Genomic DNA, 12699 nt, shown 5'->3' on the forward strand with positions numbered 1-12699 from the left:
ACCCTTCTTAGAGGGGATACTATGTTTGTATATTATTTGGAAACCATTGATGAAAAAGGGTTTGATGCATCATGTTTCCTGTAAAACAAATATATCCACATCAGTCAACAATCTTTGTCCCTCTGAATAAACCAAAAATTATCAAAAACCCAGTGTAATTCAGGATAACCAGCGTAAATATGGTGTGAACTCTGAAGTGCACTTAATTTCATCCCCACAGAGAAGGGTAAGAATGACTTATTGTTCTCCATCTGAACCTCCTTGAATTGAAAAAACCTGGACAGCCTGTTCATACTCCATGCATTGGAAAGAGCAAATTGTAAACCTCCAGGCACCATAAGGCTGACATTGGGTGCAAAGCAGTGGAAGAAGTGTTCCTGAAAAATGTAGTGGAACTGTGTCTCGGCGGGTGACTGGATAGGCGGGAGCATAGTGCAACATTTGACAAGATGTTGCGGCTGGGGCAATTTGACAGCCGAGTAGGTGGAATGAGCAAAAGTAGATGGTGCCTCTGAATGGTTCCGTTGCTTTGTCAGGGAATCATTCATTTATTGCATAGACTCACTGATCGTATCTCCACTAGAAGGTATACCTAACATCTACCTGAGCAGATGCTGCTTCAACAGGGGCATGGAACTAGAAACTTGTCAGTAACGAATTTGGTAATTTACCCCAAATCCTGTGTTTCCACGAATGAAAGTCTTATCTCCTCTGGCCTGTAACAGTTTTTACGGGATAAATAGTCTGTGATCCTCTCTAGACCAAAGGTTCCATCCTTGGATGTACTATGTGATACTATCCCAAAGGTGGGCAGCATCCATTGAAAGGAACTAATAAGGATGCAAACTTTTAAGCTGAATTGCCTACTCTACTGGAAGCCACACCCAGTTCCTGTGACCAGCTGGGACGTGATCATGGTGCTTACAGAAAACAATCAGGTTTGAGCTACCTGGGGCTGCTAAGTTTAATTGCAAAACCCCCAGGAGTTCATTACAATAGTGCAAGCGACTAGTCACCAAGGCTCCTTCTACAACTTGACAATTGCCCCGGGGCTTGAATGGACACATCCTCTTTAGCGTGTTTAAAAAGTATCCCTTGTGAATGTCATAGACCTTTAGAAACGTCATTGTCTTAGCAGTTTACCTGAGATAATAAAATCAGGGGGAGACGGTATTCCTTCTTCGTGTTACCAGAACCTCCCCCATCCTCCCTGGCTAAGATGAAGCCAACTAGAATCCATCCAGGCTATGTAAGTTAGCCTTCATAAATGGATGCTCAGAGTTCAGTTTAGCTGCAACTGCTGTAAAATGGTGAGGTGTACAAGCATGCTTTAACTTCAAAAAGTAGGGTTCCGGAATGGTGAATATGGTTGTAAAAAGCAGTGGAACTGTTGAAAGAAAAAATAAATGTCGAGAACACTGCTCCTGTCCGTTCCTGCTCACTTCGATCACTAGTGGGAAGAGATGAAGAAATACACGACACACCTCATAGTTAAGATTTTAATGATAAACCAAAATGTACAATAATATTCTACAAACCTCAGAAATGAATACGAGGCCCGTCAGGCACCGCAATACGGTGACACAGAAGCTCTCAAGCCGCAGCAATACAAAAATAGAAAGGAACATATTTTCATAGAAAAAGTTGAAAACAAAAACTACTTTTTTTAACATGAACCACAATTACATCACTAATGCACGCGAATGTTCAAGGGCCTTAAAGAGCCCTTCTGTGTTCATAAGAGCAAGGTTTAGAACTGTATTGTTGGTTGTAAGATAAAATAAGTTTTCAAAATTTCACTTTAACAAAGAAAGAGGAAAAGGGGTGGCACTGAAAGACAAACACTTCTTTGCAATTTGTTCTATGTCGCTATGTTGTGCATTAACATATTTATGTATTTGCATATGTTGCAGATCCGTGCATTTGCATCTTTTTTAAAAACCTTTTTTACATCTGTTTTGCTTGTTCCCTGAAAAATGGTCAAACACGATGCAAATGCAAAGATGAACATTGAGTAGATGCAATGGATAGAGATGTACATTGCAATTCAGTACATTAAGACTAGACAATGGCAAGGGATATATTAACTACATATGTGTTCCATATGCCAAATAATGCATTCATACAGAACACAATTCCTCACAATATATAATGTGGGCACAAGATCACAAGGCTGCACTGCAATGGAATCCCTTTCACTGCAGAGTGGTGGGGGCACCCCTGGGCTACAGGTAAGAGGCAGATAGGACGCATATCTTGTATGTGCCCTGACTGTTTTTGAGGTTGCCACCACTTGATCTCTGCAAGCCAATCCCGAGGACAGGCCAATGCAGAGCTTGACTGAAAAGGCCCTGCATATATATTCTGGGCACTCGAGACTTGCAGCCTGAGAGAAGACCCTAAAAGGCTGACCCAACATTCACCCTCACACCGTTAGCACCTGGCATGAAAGCTTGGAAGAAAGGCAGACTGCATGCCAGCACCTTAGCACTACAGGCAGACTCCATGCCAGCCTTAGTACATCGCATTCATGATTTGTAAACACAGAGCAATTGTCTCCCAACAAGACTGATGCTTGAGCCCCTGTGTCCTCAAAGGCACTCATCATTGGTGATAAACCAGCCCCCCTAGCCCTAGCGACTGAAACCCCTGTCTGACTACTCTGAAGCGTCCAGGTCTCCATGTGAAGGAGACCTGGCCAGTGGTTAAGCAGTAATACCCGCTGAGGCGAGCAATAATACCCACTGAGGAGGGCAATACTACCCACTGAGGCGGGCTGGATGGCAGGTGATGGTCCATTCCCCTATAGTCCTGGGAGAAGTCAGGGCTTTGATGCGCGGCTCTCCCCCTTGTTGCGCAATCCCAGTCCATGAGCACATACATGAGATCACAGCTGGGATCGACCATCAGATCAAAATAGTGAAATCTACGGGGTCGTCACTTCCTAGACCTGCCGAATTCCCGGGTTTTATTGAGTTGAATCAGAGCCACTTTACCTTATCTTAACTAAAGGTCTTTCACTGTGTGTGCCTCTAAAGATTTATTTTACACCACTAGGTCTCCAGGGATAGCTTGAAGCGCAGAATCGACAGATGTTTGGCACCTGTGTACACTAGACTTTTTAAAGGTTCGGCCTTTTGCCTCATTTATTCATATATTTGTCATTCCTGCCTTCAGGCCACCAGGATGTCATTAGAGACTGCCAGATTTCACAAACACAGACCTTACCCATGTCTGTCCTAGTTTAAAAACTTTACCTTTAAAGACCGGCCCCATTTCTGACGATTTCCTTACTCCAAGATCTGCCTATCCAGCCTCCATTGAAGGACCCCTGGTGAGCGAGCTCAGCAGCTTGTAACATTGGGGGGATGGGGCCCTCTCCAACCCATGTAGCAGTGGCGTGTCCAGACTCTTTGGACCGGGGTGGTCCAAGTGGGGCACTGACTTATGCAAGGGTGGGCACAGACGCATAATGATTATAGTTTAGGATAATGGGGTGGCACCTGGGGAGGCCAATCAAATTCCTGGGGTACCACGTGACACTCCGCCACTGCCACGTGGGATGCATCACTGGGCAGAACTGGGTATATATAACCTGTTCATTAACAGCTCGATTGAAGTGACCATCAGTGGTAGGAGGATAGCTCAACGGCAACGTGCTCGCCTTGGAAGCAAGACAACACGGAGCAACACAGGTTCGATCCCTGGGTCCGTGCTTAGAAACCTCTGGGTATTAAGCGCGTTATAAATACCTATCATATCATATCATATCAGGTTCACGCGCAACTTCCCAATTGCAAATGCTTTCTGCTAGATGCAGTTGCTGGCAAATGGGCCCTTCGAGCCTCCATTGGACTGCAATGGAGAAAGCTCCAGTTGCACCTGGAAACTGTCGACTGGCACTGATGGGGTCTCCTGGTGTCAGGTATCTAATGACCAAAGCCCACGTGCTGCAGTAAGCATCAGTAACCGAAGAAATGGAAGTTCCACCCAGGCATTTGTTTTTTGGAACTCGATTAAATAAGTACCTTTAATTTGGAAACACATGTACCCTATTATCATAAAGTGCCAAGAGGCAATCCTGCTGGTAGTCTGTGTGCTGTACGCCTGATCAATATTTGTATTCCAAAAGTTATTCATGAAACGAGAACTTCGCATTGTTCACGGTGGAGGTTAAGAGGAGTTGCACAAAGTGAGAACACACTTACAGAATCATCCATCTCATGTATTTACAAACACTCAGATATTATTGCAAACCACGCAGGAGCATATACAAACAGTCGGGGGAAACCAATTGATACCCTCTTTTTTTCTATAACGCTTACTGTAGATATTATTTTCCCTCGCTGATAAATACCCACAATTTTTTTTTTTTTTTTTTTTTTTAACGCGCCTTATAACTTATGTGAATTTAGTTTCAAAGCGCGGATCCGTGATTCGAACCTCTGGTGCTCCAAGTGGTCTTGTTTCCCATTTCCCGTTCCCATTCATTGAGATGGCTTAGCCTGATGGGAGATGTATGTATACCAAAACATCTGGCAAGCCACAGGTTGCAGACCCCAGACTCCAGGATGATCTGATGCCGGTAGACTACTCAAGTAATACTGACAGTTGTTCACAAAGCGTTTGTGCCAGCTGGGTCAGAGTGTGCTGCTGAGCAACCTGGCAGAGTGCTCTTAAAAAAGGCGCCGTGTCACTGGGAATTGTGAAAAAACCTTTGAAGTTGAGCTGGATTTTGAAGGGATGTTCAGCTAAAGTCATAATCCTGTGTGACCAGCATGCAGAGGTCCAGGGTGCCAGCGGCATCTGCCATTCAGACGGTATCCGATTGTGGCAGGTTTCGATAGACCAGCATCTCTTCTCTGCCAATACACCTATGTATGCAAATATAGTGTGTGATTTGCAACTGCAGTGCCTGATGCATAGGCGTAGCCCTCTATCACACAGCGTCTCATCTGCTGGCCCGCCACTGCTTCTATCGTGACAGGGGCGGGGGGGGGGGGGGATCCAGTATTTCCTAGGTGATGCTTGGGGGCCACTGGCAGATTCAGCTCAGAACATTAGTAGGGCTCATATTGTAAGTAATCTCCCAATGACGCATGCGCTGCTGCCTCTGACATGTGCCAAGGGAGGGCCCCCTCCACCTCATTGATTAAAAAGAGCACGCTTAATCTCACCTTGGCTCGTGCTTAATTCTTTCCCTTGTGAAAGTGGAGCTAAAAACCAGAACAAAGCCCTAGGTTCCTTCAACTTCTCTACACGCTCTGCTGTGAAAGCGTGCACTGCTGCTGCCTGCGTCCCCATTATGTGTTCGAGGGAGACACTGTTGCTGCCTGTGCCTCTATTATGTGTGCGAGGCAGGAACTGTTGCTGCCTGTGTTCCCATTCTGTGGGTGAAGGAGGCACTGCTGCTGCCTGCGTCCCCATTATGTGTGTGAAGGAGGCACTGCTGCTGCCTGCGTCCCCATTATGTGTGTGAAGGAGGCACTGCTGCCATTATGTGTGTGAAGGAGGCACTGCTGCTGACTGCGTCCCCATTATGTGTGTGAGGGCGGCGCTGTTGCTGTCTGTGTGCCTAGTCTGTTTGCGAGGGAGGCACTGCTTCTGCCTGTGCCCCTATTCTGTGTGCGAGAGAGGCACTTCTGCCACCTGGATCCCCATTCTGTGTGCGAGGGAGGCACTGCTGCTGCCTGTGCCCCCATTCTGCGTGTGAGGGAGGCACTGCTGCTGCCTTTGAACTTATTCTGTTTGCAAGGGAGGCAATGCTGCTGCCTCTGCCCCTATTCTATGTGTGAAGGAGGCACTGCTGCTGCCTGTGTGCTCATTCTGTGTATGAGGGAGGCACTGCTTCTGCCTGTGTCCCTATTCTGTGTGTGAGGGTGGCACTGCTTCTGCCTGTGCCCCTATTCTGTGTGTGAAGGGGGCACTACTGCTGCCTGTGTGCTCATTCTGTGTATGAGGGAGGCACTGCTGCTGCCTGTGTCCCTAGTCTGTGTGTGAAGGAGGCACTACTGCTGCCTGCGTCCCCATTCTGTGTGTGAAGGAGACACTGCTGCTGCCTGTGTTCCCATTATGTGTGTGAAGGAGGCACTGCTGCTGCTTGCGTCCCCATTATGTGTGTGAGGGCGGCGCTGTTGCTGTCTGTGTACCTATTCTGTTTGCAAGGGAGGCACTGCTGCTGCCTGTGTCCCTAGTCTGTGTGTGAAGGAGGCCCTGCTGCTACCTGTGCCCCTATTCTGTGTGTGAAGGAGGCACTGCTGCTGCCTGCGTCCCCATTCTGTGTTGAAGGAGACACTGCTGCTGCCTGTGTTCCCATTATGTGTGTGAAGGAGGCACTGTTGCTGTCTGTGTACTTATTCTGTTTGCGAGGGAGGTACTGCTTCTGCCTGTGCCCCTATTCTGTGTGTGAGGGTAGCACTGCTTCTGCCTGTGTCCCTATTCTGTGTGTGAAGGAGGCACTACTGCTGCCTGTGTGCTCATTCTGTGTATGAGGGAGGCACTGCTTCTGCCTGTGTCCCTATTCTATCTGCGAGGGAGGCACTGCTTCTGCCTGTGCCCCTATTCTTTGTGTGAAGGAGGCACTGCTGCTGCCTGTGTGCCTATTCTGTGTATGAGGGAGGCACTGCTGCTGCCTATGTCCCTATTCTGTCTGTGAAGAAGGCACTGCTGCTGCCTGTGTCCCTATTCTGTGTGTGAAGGAGGCACTGCTGCTGCCTGTGTCCCTATTCTGTGTGTGAAGGAGGCACTGCTGCTGCCTGTGTCCCCATTATGTGTATAAGAGAGACACTGCTGCTGCCTGTACCCCTATTCTGTGTGCGAGGGAGGCACTGCTGCTGCCTTTGAGCTTATTCTGTGTGCGAGGGAGGCTCTGCTGCTCCCTGTGTCCCTATTCTGTGTGTGGAGGAGGCGCTGCTTCTGCCTGTGCCCCTATTCTTTGTGTGAAGGAGGCACTGCTCCTGCCTGTGCCCCTATTGTGTGTGTGAAGGAGGCACTGCTGCTACCTGTGTCCCTATTCTGTGTGTGAAGGAGGCACTGCTGCTGCCTGTGTCCCCATTATGTGGGTGAAGGAGGCACTGCTGCTGACTGTGTCCCTATTCTGTCTGCGAATGAGGCACTTTTGCTTCTGGTGTACCTATTCTGTGTATGAGAGAGACGCTGCTGCCTGTACCCCTATTCTGTGTGCGAGGGAGGCACTGCTGCTGCCTTTGAGCTTATTCTGTGTGCGAGGGAGGCACTGCTGCTGCCTTTGTCCCTATCCTGTGTGCGAAGGAGGCACTGCTGCTTCCGGTGTACTTATTCTGTGTGCTGGGGAGGCACAGTTGCTGCCTGTGCAGTTAGTCTGTGTGAAAAGTAGGCACTGCTGCTGCCTGCATAATTGCTCTGTGTTTGAGGGAGGCACTGCTGCTGCCCGTCTACTTATTATGTGGGTGAGGGAGGCAATGCTGCTACCTGTGTCCTTATTCTGTGTGCGAGGGAGGAACGGTTGCTGTCTGTGTACTTCTGTGTGTGAGGCAGGCACTGCTGGAGCCTGCGTTCTTATTATGTGTGTGATGCGTGGGAAACACTGCGGCTGTCAGTGTGCTTATTCTGTGTATGATGGAAGCAATGCTGCTGCCTGTTGACTTCTTCTGTGTGCTCGGGAGGCTCTGCTGCTGCCTTTGAGCTTATTCTGTGTCCAAGGGAAGCACTGCTGCTGCCTGTGCACTTACTCAGTGCATGAGGGAGGTACTGCTGCTGCCTGTGTATTTTTTCAGTGTCCAAGGGAAGCACTGCTGCTGCCTGTGCACTTACTCAGTGCATGAGGGAGGTACTGCTGCTGCCTGTGTATTATTTCTGTGTGCAAGGGAGGCACTGCTGCTGTCTGTATACCTATAGTGTTTGTGTGAGGGAGGCCCTGCTGCTGCCTGTGCACTTACTCAGTGCACGAGGGAAGCACTGATGCTGCCTGTGTCCTTATTTTGTCTGCAAGGGAGGCAATGCTGCTGACTGTGTACTTATTCTATGTGTGAGGGAGGCACTGCTGACTGGGTACTTATTCTATGTGTGAGGGAGGCACTGCTCACTGTGTACTTATTCTGTGTGGGACAGAGGTACTGCTGCTGCTTGTGTACCTTTTCTGTGTATGAGGGAATCACTGATGCTGCCTGTGTATTTTTTCTGTGTGCAAGGGAGACACTGCTGCTGTCTGTATACCTATAGTGTGTGAGGTAGGCCCTGCAGCTGCCTGTGTACCTACATAGTGCATGAGGGACGTACTACTGTTGCCTGTATTCCTATAGTGTGGGTGTGAGGGAGGCCCTGCTGCTGCCTGTGCACTTACTCAGTGCACGAGGGAGGTACTGCTGCTACATGTTCATTATTCTGTGTCCAAGGGAAGCACTGCTGCTGCCCGTGATATGATCATTTCGTGTGAGGGGACACTTGCATTGCTAATGTATGAGTTGTTCCTTTTGATTGTGAGAGCGAAACGTGACCTGCTGGTACGTTTGCGTGTCTGAGAGTGGCTTGCACTGCTGCGGCCTGTGCTGTATCCATTATGTGCACGAGGGAAGCGTGCATAGCTGCTGCTTGTGCTACATGTTCATTGTGTGATGGAAGCCTGCACTGTTGCTTTCCCTACCGAACTCATTCTGTATGTCAGGGGATCTGGCGCTGCATCTTCTCGGGTTGTATATGTTCTCTCTCTTTGCTAATGTCGGGGCTGTTGCTAACATAAGGCTATTGCAATCACCTGCCCAGGGCACCACCAGCAAAAGGACCCCAGGGGGTGTCTTTTTAACCCTAAGAATATATCATCTGGACTCATTGGAAGGGGAGTGAGCATCAACATTGCTCTTTGCTTGGGGCAGTAGACATTCATGTGCTGTTCCTGGCAGGTGCCCATTCTGTGGCTATTTGTGTGTGTGAGGAATCCTGCAGCATATATTCCCATGCTGGACCTACTGTGGGTGTGTTTGAGAACAGCCAGCATAACTGATACCCATGCTGCATATTATCAATGTGTGATGGAGGCTTGAGCACCTCACTCTGATGTATCTGTTTCATGTTTGAAGAAAGGTTGACCTGCTGTAACCATAGCTTTACTCGTTCTGTCTGTGAGGGAAGTTTGTACTGGTGCAGCCTGTGCTCAACTTGGTCTGTGTATGTGAATGAAGCTTGCCCTGCGGCTGCCCATGCTGTGTTACCTTCCCTGTTGAACCACTCCTCTGTGTGAGCAGGGTGTTTGTTTTGCCCTAGCACTGGACCCCTGTAAATACATAATAAGCATGCACAAAGTATCCCTCTCCTCTTGCACGGTGTGCATGACCACAATTGCATTAATGGCTGGCTCTCTCACATTAGAAATATGTTCTGTTGTCCTTGGGGTCACGCTGCTCCGTTGTTCTTTTTTCAGATGCCCAGCCTTGTTATAATGAGCTTTGTCAGCATAATGTTTCGGTTAAACGTCTTTCTCACTTTTCAAGGCTTCCTCAGGTCTTTCCTTAGCTGCTGATTGAAAAAACGCCACTTGCTGTTTCCTTTGGTCTGATAGAAGACCTACCACTTGCTGTTTCCTTTGCAATGCTGGAGATGTTTTAAAGTTCCTGATGCAAGACATCCTGTGTTCTCTGGGGAGGTGGGCTTCGGCCAGGCGCTCTGTGCCCCCTTTTGGCGGCTGTTCTTTGAACAGCTCATGTAGAAATGCCAGGAAAACGGTTCTATAAATGCATGTGGTGCCATTTTCCTGAAGCCTAGAATCACAATGCAGGTTTGTTTGGACACCAAATAAAATGTGCCAATTTTTAGTAGGACAAATGTGACATAAATAGTCTCCAACTCAATAAATATCAGTTCTACCATATGTACAATATTCACGCGTAATGCCCTCCAAGACTGCCAGTGAGCTGTCTCCCATCTCACACATAGTTCTCCTCCACATTTCCTGGGTCGATGGGGGGTTTCGCAGGAGCTGGAAAGTAAGAGAAGAGAAACAGCAGTAGTTAGAATGCAGTGTGGCATGGTGGGGACCACTAGACAAGCATCAGCTCTCTGTGACTGGCAGACAGGCTGGCATACAGCCATTTAGGAAGTTTCTGCAACAGTTCAGAGACTGAATTGGTGGCTTGGCATGATATTGGTGGCTTGGCATGATATTGACTACTGCCCGCCTGCAGTGAACCTTTAGAAATACTGAAGTCATACAGTGGTGGCTAGTACATTTTTTGAATTGAGAGGCGTAAATGTATGTGCCGGATATGTGCAAGCGATCGAGTGCAGCGAGGGATCCCAAAAGAAACAAGGGTGGTTCGTGGGAGTTCTCCTCCAAGAAACCTTTTAAAATAATGCATTAAATGAGTGCAATTTACAGCACATTTTGTGAAAACTTGGATAAGAAACCACACACATGTCAACCACAAAGCGCAGGAACATTTTTCTAGGGCATATTTTCATGATGCCTTTGCCCACAAAATATACCAGTATATAAAACATGTTCATGATGGCTGTGCCCATTCATGTCCATGCAGGCTGCAACTAAATATGCCAGTATAAGGACTCCCAGACAGTAAGAAATGCCATGCCGCAGAAATAAAGTACCAGACTGGCTATACCGTCATAGGCCAAGTGTACCACATAATCACACTTAAGTTCGCTGTTTCCCTTGATGGCAAGTACAAAAATGCAAGGCACACTAAGAATATATGGCCTGACTGAAGCCACCATTGTAATCCAATCAAGGTACGTAAAACACTCCTCACATTTGCTTTACCCTTGATGCCAAGTAAAAAGTAACAAATGCCACAGTAAGAAAGTGCACACTGAAACAAACAATGTACGCCAGGCTAGCTCCATAATATCACTTATCATGTTTGCTTTCCTTTTATGCTAAGTAAAAAATGCTGCACCGCATTGTGAAAGTATATGCAGACTGGCACTAGTAGTGCCAGTATGCATATATTTATCTTAATCTTAGAGCCAGTCTGCATATACCTGTCTTAAGGTGGCATAGCATCTTTTCTTGGAGTCAAGGTAAAGCAAATGTGATAAGTGTTATTACTTGGCAAGACTGGCCTACATTGAATGTAGGATAGTCAAACCATGTAATACCACTTATCATGTTTGCATGTAGTGCTTTATTTGTTCTTAATGACCCACTCGTGCTCCAGAGAGACAAATGGGTGTTTATCACTAAAGCGATATGCTTGTGCCACTCCCTGAGTCCCCCACAGGTACATCTTAGATGAAGTGTTGCTGTCACTAAAGTGCTAGGCTATCGTTACTTCCTGAGTGCCCACCAGGTCCAACTGTAAGGAAGTGGGGATTGTCATTAAAGAGCTAGTCTAGGGCCATGTCCAGCATGTCTCACATGTGTGTAGAAACCATTGATGTAAAGACAGCATTAATCAGATGATTATAGATTTGTGATGCCATTGAAGATGCAACCTGAAGAACATGCCATTGTTACTTTAGTGCTGTTACAAAGGAAATTAAATAATGTAAATAACCCCAGAAATATAGTTAACTCTTGATAGACCGACATATTGCTTAATTATTATTAGAACTAGGACTCCTCTAAATTGAATTGTAAATGAGGCAGTATTATATTCCAGACGAATTCATATGAACTCAGAACTTAAATAGAATAATGTTTGTGCAAAACAACCATTAGCCAGATCTCTTTTACCAATAATTCCCTGGCCTCCGTTAACCTACCACTTAGACCAATACAAGTAAGATGAACACAACAGCTGTGTTTATTGAAGTTAGTGTAGTGTGTTGAAACTGAAACATAACATGAAAATACAAAACGTATAGCCAAAATCAGCCCCAAAACAACTTTGCACTTGTAAGGCCAGATCCAGAAAACTATTAATTTGGCAATTTACAATCTCACTGACAGGTTAAGTGCATTTTCAGAAACTGATACCTAGAGTGCTGACCATGGAAAGTATTAGGTCTTGCAAAGAATGTGTACCTGTTCCATTAGGCCTTATTTAATACAGAATACACTATTACATCGTTCTTGTGCCAGGTTAAATAGAAGTCTAAGCAATAGATGGCTGTTAGCGATAATCCGCAGGTCACACGAATGAAATTTAGCTGCTATACAATAAAAGTCGACTTAAAATGTGCAATCCAATTCTATATCATTTGAAAATGGATTTTCAGTTGCAACCTTTGAAACATTTGTTTCACTATAAAACTGAATACAGATCTGAATTCAGCAGAATAAGGTGGATAGAATGAATTACATGAAGCAATATTAAATTGTATACTTTGTGCATAATCTGTATACATCAATAATGGCATTGTGCAAAAAGTGACACAACCGCAATTTGAGTCCTTAGTTTCAGAGTATTCTTGTGAATTTGAATATGTAATTTTTCCATTATCATATCATTCTAAAAATAATTATTTTAAAAATGAATATTCAGCCTAGTATCTGTTATCCTTTAGGAAGCTAATTTGCAGTTCATACATTATCTTTATGACACTGTCATGAGCCGCTTTGGCTGATATTCGCGGTGGCATCAGTGGAGATGCTTGGGCTCGGTGTTCTATGGTTCCCCCAAGATGGTGCTGAGTGTGCCATGCAAGAGTCCAGTTGTCTCATCATTAAGTACAGTCACTGTCAAGACAACAGTGCATCGCTTCTTGTGAGCAAGACGCTCCGTAAGTTTGTTTGTGATCTCTGCTGTCCATTCTATTTCAACCATGTTT

General features: G+C 46.3%; 1 protein-coding gene across 1 annotated transcript in view; it reads right to left on the reverse strand.

Annotated features, from left to right (window-relative positions):
- Nucleotides 1-1485: 1485 nt before the first annotated feature.
- FSTL3 (follistatin like 3) overlaps nucleotides 1486-12699 on the reverse strand; it is a 189608-nt gene continuing 178394 nt past the window's right edge. The window contains exon 5 of the mRNA XM_069647832.1: nucleotides 1486-9949. Coding sequence (XP_069503933.1) covers nucleotides 9897-9949 — 53 coding nt within the window. The 3' untranslated portion in view covers nucleotides 1486-9896. The remainder of the gene's footprint in view (nucleotides 9950-12699) is intronic.

The sequence above is a fragment of the Ambystoma mexicanum genome, chromosome 1p, assembly GCF_040938575.1.
Source record: "Ambystoma mexicanum isolate Mex_15411 chromosome 1p, UKY_AmexF1_1, whole genome shotgun sequence".
NCBI classification, from domain to species: domain Eukaryota; kingdom Metazoa; phylum Chordata; class Amphibia; order Caudata; family Ambystomatidae; genus Ambystoma; species Ambystoma mexicanum.